This window comes from Symphalangus syndactylus, chromosome 10 (assembly GCF_028878055.3).
Source record: "Symphalangus syndactylus isolate Jambi chromosome 10, NHGRI_mSymSyn1-v2.1_pri, whole genome shotgun sequence".
NCBI lineage: Eukaryota > Metazoa > Chordata > Mammalia > Primates > Hylobatidae > Symphalangus > Symphalangus syndactylus.
Genome location: NC_072432.2, coordinates 97,126,377 through 97,146,548, shown reverse-complemented (window position 1 = coordinate 97,146,548; position 20,172 = coordinate 97,126,377). Strand labels below are relative to the sequence as shown.

General features: G+C 36.2%; 1 protein-coding gene and 1 pseudogene across 3 annotated transcripts in view; one reads left to right on the top strand and one right to left on the bottom strand.

The window, feature by feature from the left end:
- RASA2 (RAS p21 protein activator 2) overlaps nt 1–20,172 on the top strand; it is a 128,917-nt gene that overhangs the window by 33,013 nt on the left and 75,732 nt on the right. For all 3 annotated transcript variants that reach the window (XM_055295202.2, XM_055295204.2, XM_055295201.2), the window contains exon 4: nt 9,965–10,059. In XM_055295202.2, the coding sequence (XP_055151177.1) occupies nt 9,965–10,059 (95 nt within the window). The remainder of the gene's footprint in view (nt 1–9,964; nt 10,060–20,172) is intronic.
- Nucleotides 2,571–3,216, bottom strand: LOC129491926 (putative uncharacterized protein MSANTD5; annotated as a pseudogene).

Here is a 20,172-nt window from a genome sequence, read left to right as displayed (position 1 = left end):
GTTTCTAGCAAACCGTTGATTATAGATCACCCTTGAAGCTGTGTCCTCAATTCAGTTTAACATTTACCAAACACTTCTCTGTGGCACACAAAGGATGAGACTTTTAAGATGAGTAAGACTCAAGTTGCTCATCAGAGAGGCAGACTTGTAGTCTAATACTAATATATTAATACTAATATATTAGGGTCTGTGCTGGAGATATGAACAGAATACTTGGAGAGAATAGTAGGGAGAACAGCTCATTTTATTTGGTAGGGGAGTAACAGAGACTACATAGGTAGGAAAAGGAAGAACAATTTCTTTTCTTTTTTTTTTTTTTTTTTGAGATGGAGTCTTGCTCTGTTGCCCAGGCTGGAGAGCAGTGACGTGATCTCCATTCACTGCAACTTCCACCTCCTGAGTTCAAGCAATTCTCCTGCCTCAGCCTCCAAGTAGCTGGGATTACAGGCGTACAACACCACACCCAGCTAATTTTTGTATTTTTAGTAGAGACAGGGTTTCACCATGTCGGCCAGGCTGGTCTCGAACTCCTGACCTCATGATCCGCCTGCCTTGGCCTCCCAAAGTGCTGGGATTACACATGTGAGCCACCACGCCCCACCAGGGAAAACAGTTTCAAGGTGACAGGGATTGGCAGAAGCAGAGGGGGAAAAATGAATCATGTTTGTGGTGTACCTGCTGGAGGAGGGTGATAGAAGCTGAGGATATAAATTGGGACCAAACTGATGAACCCTAGAAACCATTCTTAATTCCAAAAGCTAAGGAACTTGGACTTTATTCTGTAGACAGTGGTTTTGAACCTTTTGAGAATGTATGTCACTATATATAACTGGAGTGTGTGTGTGTGTGTGTGTGTGTTATAGAATATACATGCATTTGTATTGCTAGAAACAGAAGAATCTGCATATTGTATTATATAATATACAGTTATATATAGTTACATACTCAGTTATATATATATGTGCACACACATATATACACACACTTATATACACATATATATACACATACAGTTATATACACACACAGATATTATATATTCTAATTTAAATATGTAATCTATATACATCGAGTTTGTAGTACTGTTGTAGGCCATAAGAAGTTGATTTGGAATAGGGAGTGGTTAGAGGCAGGAAGACCAACAGGTATGCTATTATCAAATGAAATGAGTTAGGGCAGTGGCAGTGACAATACAGATGAGGGAATGTACTTTAGGGGTTTCAAATAGAGCATAGGGACCAAGATGATACAGGAGATGTGAAAAGGAGAAGAGTTTAAAATGATCTTGCTTGTATGGCTGTCATTAAATGAGATAAAGAACACAGCAAGAACATTCGCTTTTGAGTGAGGAGGAGAGAGGATGACTTTGGTTTCAAACAAATTAAACTTAGTATTACTGGGGTACATCTTAGTGGACATGTTGGTTGACAGCTGGAAATATAGATCTGAAGCTTAGAGAAAAGAGCTAGAGATACAGATTTGAGAGTTATTAGCATTAAGTGATAGGTGAAGCCTGTGTTGGAATGAATGAAATTACCTGGGAGTGGATAAGGAGAGTTTCAGGGAAGAAGAGACTTGAAGATAGATAAGGCATATCAGGAAGTAGAAAGAAAGATAGGAGAGATTAATGTCAGAGAAGATAAGGAAACCTTTTAATGTCTGCAACTAGAGACAGGTGGAGTCAGATAAGGATTGATAGAGGCTATTGGTAATTATTAATAACCTTTGAGAGAATGTATAACTTTGGCCATCATATCTTAAGAAAAATGTTTAGTAATTTTCATCGTCTCTTTACGTGTTATAATCTTAAGGTAATATTTCTTGAAAAGGCCTTTAAGGCCTTTTAAATAGCAGCATAAAGTTGAGGTTTATGGTTTCTAGAAGTTGCCTTTGTTTTTTGTTTATTTTGAAAGTAAAAATCAATTTTAAGTAAAATAATTTCTAGTAAAAATCAATTATTTAGGGAGTGGTGTCAGAAAGCTGTAACTGTTGGTGTGATAACTTTTTCTTAAATGTTTATTCTTTCTAAGGGATAAAATTTCTACTTTTAACAGAAAATTCTTTTTCGTTTTGCATATAGAGTTATTATTAAACACACTACATACCCTTTAAGGTTGGAAGTGGTTGATGTTTTTGCTTATATGTTTTTAACATTTTTCTAGTTCAGTATCATTTTCTTTTGTCATTAACACACAAGTTTTTTTTTAAATTTTGAGCTATTGGAAGTTGAGTTTTCTTAATTTATAATTTGGAGTCACTCAATTGTAGATTGAACACTGACATAGCATTTTCTGGAAATGAAATTTGAGCTAGAATTGACAGAATCATCTTTTATACTTAAGATCTGTGATTCAGTACAAGTTGAGCATAGATAGATTTTAGGGGCTTTTTATTTTTAATTACATGAGTAATGTATGGTTTTTTTTTTGTCATTCATTTATTTCACATTTATTCTCATTGTACCAGGCGAGGAGAGGAAGGAGTCATGCACCAACACACACAGATTGTGCTGTTTTTCAGTCTTTCTGATAGAATCAGGATCCAGATTCTAACTGTCTTCTAAATCTGGATCAGTCAGTAGGGATGGACCACTGTGGTGGAGGGCCCAGGGCTGCTGAGAGAAAGGCAGGATACATCTGTAGAACTGACCATGGCAGGCTCATGTTCCAGGGTTCCCATCTGGGTACCTGAGCATTTTCCATATAGATCACAGGTGTTGGGGCCCACATCGGCTCCTGAAAGTCTCCGGGAATGCCATAGGCATGGGGCTGGTGCTCGGGAGGTGCAAGGTCAGCCACATCAGCACAGGGAGGACCTGAGAAGACGCTGATCTTCCATCTGTATCCCAGAATCCTGTGCAGGGCGTCTCCATAAGGACATGGCAAGGGTTGGCACCTTGGCCTCTGGTTGGCCTCATGAATAGTGAAGTATAAGTCCTGCAAGCTTATCAGCATCTGGAGACATTCCTGCCAGCTCTTCTTTATACCTCTGTGCTTGAGATGCAGGGCAATTGCTTTTGATACTGTGTGATACCCTCTTCACCCTGTACACTTCACACTCAAGAAATTCCATTCTTGCAGGAAACTCTGGACTTCCTGGCTACTCCATGGTTTAATTAATTGGACTGAGGGCTTTTCTGGTCCCTGGACTGCTTTTTTTCTGCTTCATTTTCTGGATGTTTCTGGTAGTTTCAGTCTGAAGTGTCACTTTCTCCATTTTTATTCCTGAGTTTTCTTCTGGGATGATTCTCACTGAGTCTGCAGGGCCTGTTCCTGGGTTGGCGGAACACTGGCACTTACTCTGCTCTAATGGAACCTAGGAGAGTCAGAAGGAGCCTGAGTGTGGAAATGTGTTTGCTTCTCTCTGCTTCTTATGTATGGATATTTTTATTTTTGTAAAAAATTTTAAATTATGGCATAGATAATCCTTTTTTTTTTTTGAGACGAAGACTTTCCCTGTTGTCCAGGCTGGAGTGCGTTGGCATGATCTCGGCTCACTGCAACCTCCGCCTCCTGGGTTTAAGCAATTCTGCCTCAGCCTCCTGAGTAGCTGGGATTACAAATACCCGTCCCCACACCCAGCTAATTTTTATATTTTTAGTAGAGACGAGGTTTCGCCATTTGGCCAGGCTGGTCTCAAACTCTTATCCACCTGCCTTAGCCTCCCAAAGTGCTGGAATTGCAGGCGTGAGCCACCGTGCCCAGCCTAAATTACTTTTGACCACTGCCTCCAACCAGTCCTCTTCCCAGAGGTAATAATTGTTATTAATTCGGGGCATAATTGTTTATATTAGGCATCTTTATATGCTAGGAACAGTTAGTACAAAATGAGAGAAAAAGGAAAACTTTAAGCATATATTTTTATTTCCAATGAGGATTCTAATAATACTGAAATTAAAACATAAATGTTTTACCTCCTAATATGTATTTTTTAGTTATTTTGTTATGCAAGAGCTCAAACAAGTAAACTATGACTATTTTTCTAGAGCTCAAATAAGTAAACTGACTATCTTAGTAGATTCTGGCAGTTCTCCCCCACCCCTCACCCCACCTTGGTTCAGAACCATATAGAAATGAAAGGATTTTACTAAAATGTCTGAGGCCTGAATACCAGTCATGACTATGTCACTAACTATCTATGTGATCTTCATTGCGTCATTTTCTTAGGCCTGGTTCATCCATAAAATAAGATTGGGTTTAAAATTGCTAAGGTCTTTTCCAACAGTTTGAATTGTAATTTCTGCTGACATTTAGCTTTTAAGCAAAATTTACTGTGTATAAATTGCTTATGGCTACACTTTAGTGTCTGCACAGGGACTGTATCAGTTATCTCCTGCTATGTAACTGCTCCAATACTACCGGCTTAATACAGCAACCTTACATTTACTCGTGATCCTATTGTTTGTCAGTTTGAGCTGAACCTAGCTGAGTGGTTCGGCTGGTCTCGCCTGGGGCTGATGTGCAGTTATCTGGGAGATTGGGGCTGGCTGGTCTGATTCATGTGTCTGATGGTTGGTACTGACTATTAGCTGGACCTTCCTCACCACATGCTCTCCTGATTGGTTCTAAGAAGGCAAGCCCTAATGCAAAGGTGTGTCACATTTGCTGATGTCCCGTTGGTAAAAGCAAGTCACATAATCCAAGAGTCAGTGCTGTAGGGGACCACACAATGGTGTAGATAACCAGGAGTTATGGAGGCCATTAATATACCAGTCTACCACAAAGACCAAAATATATCTATTGAAACCTCGTACACTAAGGCTTCGAAGTGCTGCCATTGTCTCTAAATTGCTGCTGTTGACTATCTGCCAGATTGTTCAGTCCTCTGGTCCTATTTCATTTTTATATAGACAGTAATATTTGTCACTGTTTTTGTTTGTTTTTTTTGAGACGGAGTCTCGCTTTGTCGCCCAGGCTGGAGTGCAGTGGCGTGGCATGATTTCATCTTACTGCAACCTCTGCCCCCTGGGTTCAAGCAATTCTCTTGCCTCAGCCTCTGGAGTAGCTGGGACTACAGGTGCACACTGCCACGCTCGGCTAATTTTTTGTATTTTAGTAGAGATGGGGTTTCACCGTGTTGCCCAGGCTGGTCTCAAACTCCTGAGCTCAGGCAATCCACCCAGCTCGGCCAATCCACCCACCAAAGTGCTAGGATTACAGGCGTGAGCCACCATGCCCGGCCTGTCACTGTTTTTATCTCCTCTTTTAGCCATTTCTGCTAGTGCTCTAGTAGGAACAGGACTATTAGGATTTTGCCAATTGGTGAATTGTATCAGGCTGAAATTTCTAAGAATATATTGTATCTAAAAATGGGTCCGAAGGGTAACACATTTACTGATGGCAAGAAAATGCTGCCGAAAAATGGTATTAGAAAGCTAAAAATGCTTTTTTTATTTAAAGATCAACAAAGGTGGTTTCTGTGCCCACAGTTCCTTCATTTCCTGTTGTGTTTCCTTTCTTTGTCTGATTTTAAGGAGCTAATACAGCATCTGGTATGTATATGTTTGGTTTTAAGCTCTTTCTGTCCGTGAGTTTGTCAGGACAGTGACGAAATGAAGTACTAACTTTAAATGATTTGTTGGAACGTTTGTTTCTTGTTGACTTTTTTTTTTTTAAGAGTCGGGGGTCTCACTATGTTGCCCAGGCTGGACTTGAACTCCTGGGCTCAAGCAGTCCTCCTGTCTCAGCCTCCCAGGTACCTGGAACTACAGGCATGCACCACTGCACCCAGATGTGTTTGATTTTTTTTTTGAAGTTGGTAATTTCATAGCTAGTGAAATAATGAATTAATTTTGTTTAAAATAGTAATCAACAACTGGCCACAGTGGCTCATGTCTATAATCCCAGCACTTTGGGAGGCCAAGGCAGTTGGACTGCTTAAGCTCAAAAGTTCAAGACCAGCCTTGGCAACATGGTGGAAACCCATCTCTACAAGAACTATAATAATTAGCCAACTGGGACCAACTATAAAAATTACTTCCGGCTACTTGGGAGGCTGAAGTGGGAGGATCACCTGAGCCCAGGAGATCGAGGCTGCAGTGAGCTGTAGTCATGCCACTACACTCCATCCTGGGCAGCAGAGCAAGACCCTGTCTCAAAAAAAAAATTAAAAAAATACATAAATAAAAGAAAATAGTAAACACTAAACTAAAACAATCTTTGAGACTATTAGAGGCACAAAAAGGTTTTTAAGATCATTAAGTTAAAAGTCATTCGAATGCAGAGGAGGCACATCAGATGTAGAGTTTGAGTAATTCACCCAAGATTACACAGCTAATAAGTAACAGAATTGACTCTAGGTTATGAAATTAGTGTTTGTTGGAAGGAGCACGAACAGGCATGCCTTGGTTTTGAAATCTGACTGCAGCACCTGTGGCAAGTTTAAAAATATTGTTCAGCTTTCCTCATCTGTAAGATGCTGATTATACCCTCTACCTCCAAGATGGTTAGGAAAATTAAACAAGAAAATATATAGGAATGTCTCCTACCTGGTAGAGACTCAGTAAACGCTGGCTTTTCTTTCAGTTCAGTGCTCTTTCCACTGTATTGGGCTGCCTACCTTTTACTGTTAATGCCTGCCAGTTTAGTGATAAAATAACAAATCAGAATCATGAGGCTTTTTTTAAATTCTATTTGTGTTTCAGAAACTTGTTCCTTCCTTCCCCATCCTCTCTTCTCCCTCTCCCATACTTCCTTCTCATTTATCCTCCCACCTTTTTTCCTCCTTCATTCTTTGTCTCTCTTCCCCTCTCCGCCTTCCCTGTTTTATTCCCTCAGGCTGATGATGTATATTTCTTTTTATATGTTATATTGCCTAATAAAGTGCTGGACATGTTGTAGGTATCCTGCTACCTATTGACTTCAAATATTTTTCTTAATTTTCCTGTGCCATTCTTATATATCATTTTCTCTAACTTTGTGGGATCATGTACTCTTTCTTCCCTGCTTCTTCAGGCCAACTAGCCTCATGCAGCTAGATCTTTACATATCAGAAACTGACATCTTAAAAAGGAACTTAAGAATAAGAGCTGGCAATAAAATTATAGATTATTCTCAACTCACAAATGGCTTATTTATGCAGCTAGTCAGAGAAGGGTTTCCCTCTCATAGGACGAGAAACATTCAACTCTTCAGTGACAGTGAATGTCATGATACTCATGATGCAGAATAGGAGGAAGAGCCTATTTGCTTTAGAATATATTACCTGTGTGACTAAGAGGATTCTCTTTTGGGAAGGCACCTGTGACAGATGAGATGTATTTCCAGTGATCTGAGAGTAGTGAGTCATAAATAGGACAGGTACATTTCTACTCTAGTTTTTAGCAGCATTGTTAGTTAAATAGAGTTTGGTTAGGGAAGCCTGGAAATCATATCAGCATTTACAACACGGTGCCATTGTGATTGTTGAATGAGGGAATGAGTTTGTCAAACCAATAAACTCCTAAATAAACTTTGTAGGAAACCCTCTTTTAGAATTTGGGACTTCTTTTAGTGATGTTTGTATATATTATATGTATGTACATATGTACATCTATATACATATTCATAAATTGTGTACAAAACTAAAAATTATGGAAATCGTAAAGTAGAAATTTCACCAGAAGTCTACTGATTCGTTTCTGGATGGTAAGTAAACTCTCTTAAAATTCTGTGCCAGATATTATCTGTGCCTTTTTCTGGGGAGAGGACACAAAAGATACACAGTTACAAAGATTCTTAAAGGGAGGGGAATGGTTCTTAAAAGGTAAGAGCTTCAGCTATAGGATGTATAGATGTATTTCTGTATGTACGTATATATTTTTTGAGTATCAAACTATTATGCATTGCCTTAACATTTTATTTACGTCTGGTGTGGAATCTGTGGTAATTAGGACTACTTGATAGAATTATGGTAATCACTTGTAGTGTGCAATATTGAATACTTTGTCATAATTTTATATCCTAAGCCATTCCTGGTAGTATATGGATTTGCCAGGAATTTGATACAATTCATAGATAAAACACATCCAGAGATTTGGATGATTTGTCTCTTAACCTAAATTCTTCCTGCAGTTTAAGGAATATTTGAGTATTCCAGTTAGTGCCTGAATTTTATATTTGGCTTTTAATCTGTGTATTTAATACTATAAGAATTTCTGTTCTCCCATCATTTTTATCTTAAATTTAACCAAAAAAAACTAAAATACATTATTTCCCTAGTGTCATTTTCCATGTGATTTGAATGAACTATAAATGCTATATATTCACATAAAGATTTTGATCTTCAAATTATATTTTATCCAAAATATTCAAAAGAAAGTTGGGAAGATATGTATTTGTTATCAGGACCAATTTATTTAAAAATTTTATATGTTTTAACTTCATGTATTAATAGACATATAAAGATGAACTTTCAATAGGCCTCCTTCAATTGTGTTTTTTTAATACAGTTACCACTCTTTAATAAAATACAGCTGTGTACTTTACTATTTTCTTTAAAATTAGATGTATCGGTTGTCTTTACAGTTTGAATTCCAAGACATGAATGAGAAGCTTATCAAAAACTGTAATGTGGTTACATTCTAAAAATAACAGTTTTATTGAGATGTAATTCACATACCATTAAATTCACCCTTTTAAGGTATACATTATATTTGCTTTTCAGTGGTTCAGAAAAAGAATCATTATATACGTTAGAGGGCGAGAAACATTATAAAAGTTAACAGTAGGGGAATCTGAGTAGAAAATATGGAAGTTTTTGGTGTACGGTTCTTGTAACTTTTCTCTGTTTGAAATTATTTCAAAATACATCTTTTTTTCTTTTTTCCAGCACTAATGGCTTGGGTGAATTAAAATATTTTTTAAGTTAAAAAAAGTGTATGGTGTGGTGGGGACCTTAATATAGTCACAGAGTTGTGTAACTGTCACCACTATCTAATTCCAGAATGAAATTTTAAGCATAGTTTGTGTTTGTTTTCCTGTTCCTTCCTTTTCACTTGATAGACAAAAGTTGACGTGTCTTGACAGAAAAATTTCTTTACAATTTTCTTAAAGTTTTCAAATGTTGAACTAAAAGACCAAGGTAAATCATAAGTACAAGGAAATAAAGTAGAATTAGGGCATATAAAATGAAAATTCTTACTTGACAAAAGAAAGTGAACTGCTTTTAACTTTATATATCCTTTGTTGAAACTTTTGTGTAGAATCCTGGAATACATCGTCAGTCTTATGCAAAACTGTGTCTACTTCTTAAAACTTGAATTGAGGAAGGAAATGCTTTGTACCAGGATGGCAAATATTTTATTATAAGAACATTTCTGTTTCTTCCTCTCATACTACTTTGTTCATTGTACTGTATCTTCCTCTGAGAGGGTTTAAACTCTTCAGAGAACTGCCTTAATTTTTGTATGTGTTGGAGCAACGTAATCAGTGTTTGCAATGTTTTGATAAAAGTAAATTCTGAATAATAAAAGTGTTATAATCTCCCATAATTTTCAAGTCAGTTTTCACTGTTGTTAATGATGTATGATATTGTTTTTCCTTTTCTCTTAATTGGAATTTATAAACTCTTACTAAATGCAGATACATCTGCTCAAAACTTGTCATTTGTTCATAGGGTCAAAAAATTGGGAAGATTAGTTTGCTCTACCATTGTACCTTGCTTTTTATAATGAGTGTACTCTGGGTAAAAGCATGAATCTGAGTAAGTACTAAAAAAATGCAGTTGCATGTAATACAACTGAGGTTTTATCTAATCCCCTGATTCAAAATGACCCAGACAAAGGTCTGCCAAGGGGCAAGGAGAAATGAGACACTTTTTCATTCTTTAGAATGTAGAAAAAATGCTTTATAAAAATGGATTTTTATGTCAATAGGTACAAATCATTTTAAAATATTTTCTATAAAGTATTATATAAAACAATGCTAATGAGTCTTAGGATTATACAGAGCATGTTTTCTTATATTGTTTTACTTATTTTCTGTAGGAAAAGTAGCCATCAAAAAAGAAGACTTGTGTAATCACAGTGGCAAAGAAACTTGGTTTTCATTACAGCCTGTGGACTCCAATTCAGAGGTTCAGGTAAATATTAAGGCTTATGTAATACAAGAGATTGTCACAGGAAATGAGTAAAAAATGAACTAATTAAACTGGTTCATGTAAATAGAGCATATTATACCTTATTTTAAATTCTGGCATCAAATATTATAGACTTTTGGGTAATATAGGACAGGAAGGTAATGGCTTTGTCATATTGTTTCAAGAATAATGCTCATGTGTATGCATATGTGTAGATTTGTGGAGATTAGGGCATTTCTTACTTACCTTCTTCTGTTTGAGTCACAATAGCAAATTATTATTTTATCTTTGAGGGGAAAAGTTTTAAGGGAAAATATATGTTTATTAACTCTGACTTTGGGGAGAATCCCTGGAAGTCTGATTTTGTCTGTCTTGATTCTCTGTTTACTCTCTAGTAAACTGGACTTGGGGAAATGTTGTTCATTTAAACCCTGCCTGAGCCCACTGTACACAGCCTTCACTCCCACACCCACCCTTTCCTGTTGTTCACCTCGCTTTTTATTTGAAAGGGTATCATTACTCTTTAATCTTTTTCTTTTTTCCAAAATAAGAGACCTTTTTCAGATTCTGAGTAAAGATGTGTGTTTAGCCATGTAGCTGAAGTTTCTATTTGTTTTTAGAAAATATGAGTTGCTCTGTCTTAGAAATTATTATTTCTAACTAAAGGGAATCTTTTTCTTGTAGCCTTATTTATTTATAAAATATGGTAAGGATTGTGAAACCATTTCCCAAGGGCATAATTGCAAGCAGGATTCTTCCTCTCTAAAAGAAGTTTTAATTTGCTACTGTGACTCAAACAGAAGTTTAAGACAAGAAGAAAGTGCTACACCCACACCACAGATAATTTGCAAATAAGTGCCTGTGTCTCCATTTCCTCATAATCTCTCAGGCATTCTGTTTGATTAATTATTAAATTGTCAAAAAATTAAGTACTTATGCACTAAAACCCCTTCTTAACTGCAAAATTTAACATACTTTTCCTGTTTAACCTACTTTGCCATGGTTTAATATTCTTGTCTTTCCTTATGACCATAGCTATTACTCAGATCCCAATTGTACAGTATTGTAAATGATCCATGTGAGAAGCAATGTGAAGAAGTGGAAAGGGTTTAAATTAAAAGGCAGAAAACTTAGGTCCTAGTTTTTATATGTAGTTGCTTAAATGACATTGAATTTCATGTCTATAAAGTGGGAATAAAAGTTGCTGTGTTCGATTCATATGGTTGTGAGAATTAAGTGGAATATCTGTAAGAATAGTTTAAAAGCTGTTAATGCTATACAGATGTAAAATATTGTCGGTTTACCACCAGTCAGTCTGGTGGCTATTTCCCTACTAATCCTTTACCAAAAGGCAGATATGAAAGTTTTAAAGTACCAGTTTTTCTTTTAATAGTTTTAAGAAAAGGCATGATAGGAAAAGGCTTTGAAAATTTCAGTTTAAACTGAAAATTTAAACTGAAATTTTATGAACCATTACATTTTATAAAACTCATAAATTTTGTGAATTTTATGTAAATTTGCTAAACAATTTAAGAGTTCCAGCTCTCAAAAGGTAGAACTCTATATAGAATATAGAATTCTTAGAGATGGTACTAAAGATTAATACAGAGACACAAGCCTTTATTTGATGGTGTGTGTGCATATATATATGTGTGTGTATATATATATACACATTACATACACATGGGTATGCATATTTATAGATATGCACATATATATGCATGTGTGCATGTATATATACACATTTGAGAGATATCTATTTCATCTATGAAACAGGAAAATTGTGGAAGCAGCAGTTACCCAGATATAATATAGTCATTTTAAAATTTTGTGCAAGTTATTTTCATGACTATGAGTTATTAAACTTTACAACTCCTTTGTCTTAAATGATACTTAATAAGATTTACCCACTATTTAAAACAGATTTTAGAAGGAAAAGTACTTTAAGGGGTGGAAGAGACATATAACACTTTTGGGTTAATATGGTACCATTGAAAATGTTGTTGTCCCACTAGTGATAAGGGAATACTAAATTATCTTTATGAGTCTAGAAAAGATAGAAAATCATCCCATGGTTCATACAAATCCTACTTTGTTAATAAATTTGTTCACTTCCATAAACTTTATAACATTTTACAAAAATACCATGAAACATAAGAGCAATTAATAGGGAGATAGGTGAAAGCTTGAAACAGATTGCGTTCAACAGGAACTCAGTCTGATAATTGCTATTAGTAATTATACCAGTATATCCTAAGCACAGTACTAAGTACTTAATGTCATTTAACTTTCAGAGTAGCATTATGAGGTAAATAGCATCACCTGCATTTTACAAATAAGGCAAATGAAATGCAGAGGTTAAATGTCTTCTCCAAAGTCACAGAACTACTGAGTAGGGGAGGCTTAATTCCAAAAGAGATCTGTCTGATTCTAAAACTCCTAACCACAGTGCCTTTACTGCCTTTCACCATTCTGTACTATTAGTCATAAAAAAAAATAATAGATTAGGAGTATCACTTAAGTAACATCTGAGTGTAAGGAACAGAAGCCTCCTCAGATTTGCTCAAAGAAAATGGGAGAGGCCATTGGAAAGCTCCTAAAGAGTTTCTTGGAATGTCATCATGGGAACTTTACATTGCCAGTGTGAGCTAGAAAGTTGTCAGGCATTTGCAGAGGAGATGCATCTTAAGTGGAGGTTAGATTCTTAGAACAACAGACATTAAAATTTGCCCAAGTTCATCTGTAAAATGAGTATACAAAATGAAAAGTTAAAATTTTTTTGCATAAGTTACAATTATTTTTGAAAATAGTTGTTTCTTATAAAATACCCTAAGATATTTGGGTGGTTTGTTTGTTTTTGGTTGACTACCACATAAAATAATTGGCTTGTATTCTGGGCCATGGTAAATGAAAACTATATACTGTATCTTTAAAATGTAGACCTCCCCCCCACCCCGACTCAGTACAGCAATAGATACTGCAGGTGGCACGTGGAAACTGAGACCCACTAATCATTTCTTCTATTCCTGTGTTCACTGTGCTTATTGAGTATAAGTTCTCACTGTTTAAATATTGGTTTTTTTCTTTCCCTTTCATGAAATGAATAATGTTTTCTCTCAGTCTTTCCCTCTCATCTTAATAACTATTCGCTTTGCAAAATATAAAGGAAAGAACACCATTTTGAGATTCCATTGTATTCTTTTTGTATGTATGATGAGACATGTCTCTTCCTCTGCTTCTCTGTAAATCTACTCCAGTCTCTTTTTGAGACCTAAAAGAGGCCACACCAATTTTTGAGTCCATGTGACCATACAGCTTCCTCACCTCCAACATCTGACTCAGTTTTCTGCCACAATCTAGAGAGAAAGCTTGGCTAAACTTTGGTCAGATGTCCACTTCAATCTAATTTGATATGGTTGGAGGAAAATTCACTGTAAGGCAGTCCACTTTAGGGCTTTGAGTAGGCATGTTCCCTAAGGAAGGGGTTTGAGTAGAGGCAATGATTGACATTGCTACCTCAGAGGGAGAGATGCTTGTTTCCTAGTTCTACCACTAATTAGCATTTGCGCCCCAAATAATCACAAGCCTGTTACCTGAGGATCTTCATCTATGAAATGATAATGTCAGCGCAAAGGGTTCCCTTGGTTGTGAAGTTCTAGGGAAATAACATGCAGAAATGTAATTTAGCTTTCCAGTGGAAAGATCCCGATAGTATTAAGATGGGCTTTATGCCAAAACAGTTGAGAAATTGTTTAGAACTGTAACCTCTTACCGTGAATTGTCTACCAGAGATAATTTTTTATTATTGCTGATACTGTTATACTTGTCAATAATGTTAATAGTTCTTTTCAGTCTCATCTTCAGTAGTTTAAAATATTGTTAGTAACATTTCATGAGTGTATTTTTCTACTTTTTTTTTTGTATTTAGGTTTTGGCTTGATTCTACCTTTTGTAATTCTTCCTTCTGGGCTGAACCATTTTTTTCCTCAACCTATTCTAATCTGCTTTCAGACTCTGCAGTGGGTCAGAGAGAGAGCAGAAATGGTTCTTTTTACCAATGACATTGTGTCAATAAGTCTAGTGGACATTTTTCAGTCCTCATCTTACTTGATCTTTGAGCAGCTTTTGATACTGGTGACCACTCCCTCCATTTTGAAGCATTCTCTTCCTTAGTTTCTGATCCTGTTTATGGTCCTAGTTATCATCTACTTCATTTGGTATTCTTTTTCAATATTCTTTGCCACAGATGTGAAGTTAATATGGGTAGTGCTGGTGCCTTCTATAAATCCTCTTTTGGCTTCAGTGAACTGCAGCCGTGCTATTAGTTATTAGGTCCTGTAACTCACCAGGTACATTAAGTATTTATCCTTTCTTTATTTCTTAGGCACTGTGATAGAAAGCATACTTTACATATGGTTGATTAAACAAGGCCGGGTATGGTGGCTCACTGTAGTCTCAGCACTTTGAAAGGTTGAGGCAGACAGATTGCTTGAGCCCAGAAGTTTGAGACCAGCTTGGGCAACATAGCAAGACCCCATCTCTATGGGGCGGGGGGGAGGCGGGAAAGAGTTATTAAACCAAATCTCCCATATGGAGAATTTGCTGCTCTCATTAATTAAGGAGTTTGTCTCACACAACTTGTCCAAGCAGTAAATCCAGATGTGCTATCAACCATGTCCTTTATGATGCAATTACTTGGTTAATAGGTCTTTACCAACAAGCATATCTTGAATTTCTGGATCATGCCATAAGTTATTGATTGTTTTATAGTTTGTTTTTTTTTTTTAAAGACCTCTGCCTTACCTGTTTAAAAAGACATTTAAAAAGAAATGCAATGATTATAGCTAATAATAAATACACGAGGATTTTTGAAACATGCCCTATTCAAGACATAACAAATGTAAAAACGTAATTCATTATTGCAGGTTGATTTTTTTAACTTCATTTTAAATTTCTATATGTGAATTAATAATGAGCCATTCTAGATCATATAAAATACTTCTTTAAGGAGAAAACAACACCTCCATAAAGAACTGCCATTAATATAAGAGATACTAAATAAAATTTGTATTTTGCTTTTTCATCTGATGGGTGATTGTGTCCAAAATTATTTATAGAGGTAATTTCTACATATTAAAACATCCATCAGAAACCCTGAAGTTGGGATATTTTTCACCTCATGTTCAGGCATACCTTCTTTCATTGTACTTCACTGTATTGTGCTTCACAGATACTGCATTTTTTTACAAATTGCAGGTTTGTGACAACCCTGTGTCAAGCGAATCTATCTGCCTCATTTTTCCAACATCATATGCTTACTTCATGTCTGTATGACAGCCTTTTTTAGCAATAACATATTTTTAAGTTAAAATATGTATATTGTTATTTAAGACATATTGCACACTTAATAGACTGCAAAATAGTATAAATGTAACTTATATGCACTAGAAAACCAAAAAATTTTTGTGACTTTCTATTTAGATATTTGCTTTATTGAAGTGGTCTGGACCCTTAGACAGTATTTCCAAGGTATGCCTGTAAAAACATTTTTTACCAGTTGAAACATACTGAGTTGTTTTATATGGAAATAGTTATTAAAATTTAGTGTTTTGTGATAAAAACAAAATAAAGTTTAGACTTGAGAGGATTTTGAGTGCATGTATTATGTTTTGCTCAAATACCTCTGTATTAGTCCATTTTTGTGTTCCTATAAAGGAACATCTAAGGCTTGAGTAATTTATAAAGGAAAGAGGTTTATTTTGGCTTACAGTTCTTCTGCAGGCTGTACAGGAAATATGGTGCTGGCATCTGCTTCTGGTGAGTGCTTCAGGAAGCTTACAATCATGGTGGAAGGTAAAGGGGGAGCAGGCATATTACATGATGAGAGAGGGAGCAAGAGACAGAAGGCAGAAGTCCCAGACTCTTAAACAACTAGATCTCACATGAACAAACTAAGCAAGACTCACTTATCACCAAGGGGGTGGCACTAAGCCATTCATGAGAGATCTGCCCCCATGATCTGACACCTCCCACTAGGCCCCACCTCCAACATTGGGGATCACATTTCATCATGAGATTTGGAGGGACAAACATTCAAACCATATCAACCTCTGTTCATCTTATTTTCCCAAACTATATGCAGAAATTTACACAGTATCTTCTATATGGTACCAAGAACATATGTAATATACAATTAAAATAATCACAGATATTTTTGTGTGAAATTTTTGTAAAATTAATTGAAATAAAGTTAGCATATAAAATACTAAATCTTCAAATAGTACCTGTATTAGCCCGTTTTCACACTGCTGATAAAGACATATCTGAGCCTGGGAAGAAAAAGAGGTTTAATTGGACTTACAATTCCACATGACTGAGGTGGCGTCAGAATCATGGCAGGAGGTGAAAGGCACTCCTTACATGGCAGTGGCAAAAGAAAAAGAGAAGCAAAAGCGGAAACCCCTGATAAACCCATCAGATCTTGTGAGACTTATTCACTATTACGAGAATAGCACAGGAAAGACTGGCCCCCATGTTTCAATGACCTCCGCCCGGGCTCCCCCCACAACGCATGGGAATTCTGGGAGGTACAATTCAAGTTGACATTTGGTGGGGACACAGCCAAACCATATCAGTACCAGAGTAATGTAAGTTCCTCAGAATGCCTCTTAATAGAAGATAATGTGATATTATAACTGCATGTATCAGCCTAACATAATCAGTGCTATGGAAGTCATATAGAGCCATACCTTCCAAGAATTTGGTTTATTTTTTATTAAAGACGTATAATACAGTGCAAGGTATCTGATCTTCCAACATTTTCTGACATAGATGAAAAGTATACTGTCATTGAGCTTCCTTTAGGAGACTGAATAATAAGAATGCAGTTGTAGACCAAATCACATTACATGTTTATTATCAAACATAGTACCTTGTTAGATTGTTAGATTCTTTTTTTTTTTTTGAGATGGAGTTTTGCCAGAGCGCAATGGTGTGATCTCAGTTCACCACAACCTCCGCCTCCTGGGTTCAAGTGATTCTTCTGCCTCAGCCTCCCGAATAGCTGGGATTACAGGCATGCGCTACCACGCCCGGCTAATTTTGTATTTTTAGTAGAGATAGGGTTTCTCCATGTCGGTCAGGCTGGTCTCGAACTCCCGACCTCAGGTGATCCGCCTGCCTCGGCCTCCCAAAGTGCTAGGATTACAGGCATTAGCCACTGCGCCCAGCCTCCTTGTTGGATTCTTAATGTTACATCTTTGTAGGTTCTTTATTTTTTTCATTTGTCCCTAGGAGTTCTTGAATCTGTGGCTTGTCTTCTATCAGTTTTGGAAAATTCCAGGCAATTATCTTATCTCCTTTTTTCTTCTGCCCTGTTTTTTTTTTTTCTTTTCTCTGCTGTGATTCCAGTTACATGAATAATAGGCCATTTCACCATGTCTCATATGTCTCCTATGCTTTTTCCCTCTCTGTGCTTCATTGTGGATATTTTCTACTGACCTGTCTCCCATTTCATCAGTCCTCTTTTCATCTGTGGCTACTCTGCTACTGAATACATTTTCATTTTGGTTTATTACTTAGTTCTAACTTTTTTATTTCATTCATTTTATAGTTTCCAGGTATCTGCAGGATTTTTCATTTTGTTTTACGTCTTTTAAAAAATAGCTATTTTAGGCTGGATGCAGTGGCTCACACCTGTAATCCCAGCACTTTGGGAGGCCGAGGCAGGAAAATTACTTGAGGTCAGAAGTTCAAGACCAGCCTGGCCAACATGGTGAAACCGTCTCTACTAAATATACAAAAATTAGCCAGGCGTGGTGGCACATGCCTGTAGTCCCAGGTACTCGGGAGGCTGAGGCAGGAGAATCGCTTGAACCCAGGAGGCAGAGGTTGCAGTGAGCTGAGATCACACCACTGCACTCTGGCCTGAGCGACAGAGCTAGACTCTGTCTCAAAGAAAAAAAAAAAGCAATTTTAAATTCTGTCAATTCCAATATCTGCGTCTCTTGTAAGTCCACTGCTTTCCTCATTTTTTCTCTTGGTTTTTGGTCTTCTGGCATATTCTGTAATTTTTAATGGAATGCTGGAGATTAAAATATAAAATATATTGGAGATAATTTGAGGGCCTGAATGATGTATTTCCCCTAGAGAAGAAGTATGATTCCCTGCCAGCAACTTCCGTTTCTATCTTGTTGGGCAGAACTACGTCATATGGCTATCCCTGATCTCAAGGGAGGCTACAAAATGTCAGTTTGCTGGGCTCATAACTGCCCCATCAAAAAACAAAACACACACACACACACACACACACATACACACACACACACACACAGACTTGTTTTGCTGCAATTCAAATCTATAAAATGATTACAGATATAAGTAAAACTGAACTTTTGTGTGAAAAGAGACTAAAAAGTATTCTAAAATGTTCACTGATTTCAGTTTCTAAAACTGAAAAGCAGTTTTAAATAATTTAAAACTTCGTTCATTTTTCTTTACTAAGAACAACACAGTAGTAGTAAAAACTTTGAAAATTAAATTGGTAGTATGAACTTTTAAAATCTAGAGCAAAAAAGCAAAGAAAATCTTCTGAAATTTCACCAACCAAAGGTATCTTCTATCAACATTTTGGTAGATGATCTTGTAATTTTATACTTACATGTTTTTTATTTTTATAAGTTAACATTATAGTATGTACCCTATTTTGTGATTTATTTCTTTTGCTAAGTATTGTATGTATTTCCTTGTTAAAGTATATAATGAGTTAGTGTTTTACGGTTTAGAAATTGTAATTTCCTTAATTTAACTCATAATGCCTTTTAATTTAGTGTTCCACCCTAACAGTATGTGTTTTGTGTCTGCCTGTTCTGTCCTCACACTTTTCTTGACCAGGTTAATGGATAATTATGTTATTGTTGATTAATACCTAAGGAATGTTTTATTTACCAGTCAGTGGGAGTAATGAACATATTAGGTAGACTCTGACTCAATAATAATGATTTCTGGCAGAATCTCATTAAATATCCTTTTGACTTGCTATAATACTATGATTTTAGTTGTAAACAAAATGATTATCTTTTTCTACTCTGTTGTCATAGTTTTTATTTCTTAGAACTGGAATAGATCCTAGACATTTCCTGAAAGATTGTTGTGTTAGCATACGATTTCTGTAATAAAATGTATATATGTTAAAATTGTAAAACTGCAAATTTTTGTGCAGTTGGCTTGGCTCCCTTGCTAGCCAAGTAATACATATGTGCTGTCACAACAGAAAATATGATTTCAAAATTCTAGTTGAGTAATATTACAAATTACATATCATGGACCTTCAAGATCACCCTTGAATAGTAGAGATTGTAAATACTAAATGCAGGAATAATGAAAGACCTGGTTTACAAATTATATATAATTTTATAAATATTTGTGCCTAGATTTTTAGTGGAAGATTTGCTTAATTTAATGCCAGCTCCACATAACTGGTATTAATTTTGCTACCACAGATGTGTTTGCTGCTTTAGACCTTAGCTTTCTCAGGCAGATTTTGTTTTAAGATCCATCAGTATTTATTGCTCATCTCTTACTATTCATCTAACCCTGAGCTTTGTACCTGGTGGACCTCAGATTCATTCTGGTATAAGTCCCCTTAAAATAGTGAGAGTGTTTCAGGTTAGGTTTCTGTGAAAGAATTTTTGAAAGGAGTTGTTCTAAAGAGGATCAGTGACTAGATAATGAACTTTCCTACCTCTAATGAAATCACTCACGTCATCAGTCCCTAGACATCACTCCCCTGAAATCTCCACATGGCAGTGGGAGAATTTGTCTTGTCATCTGGGTGGAGGTAATCTAGTACTGTTTCTTAACCAGGTTAGAATTGCTCATGATTAGCGCAGAATTGCTCATCACCAGCGGCAGGGTAGAAATATCAAGCTCTGGATTATATTGTTCCTAAGCCTTTGTTTCTTGAGAAGTTGATAGTTTGAATTCTTTTGAACTTACACTACTTAATTTTTAAAAATTCGTCTATTAATATCTCTTAAAGTACTCCTTTATTTTCAGTGTCCCATCTTTCCATCAAGACTCTTGGCCATATGTTATCTTTTGTTTATTGTTTTCCCA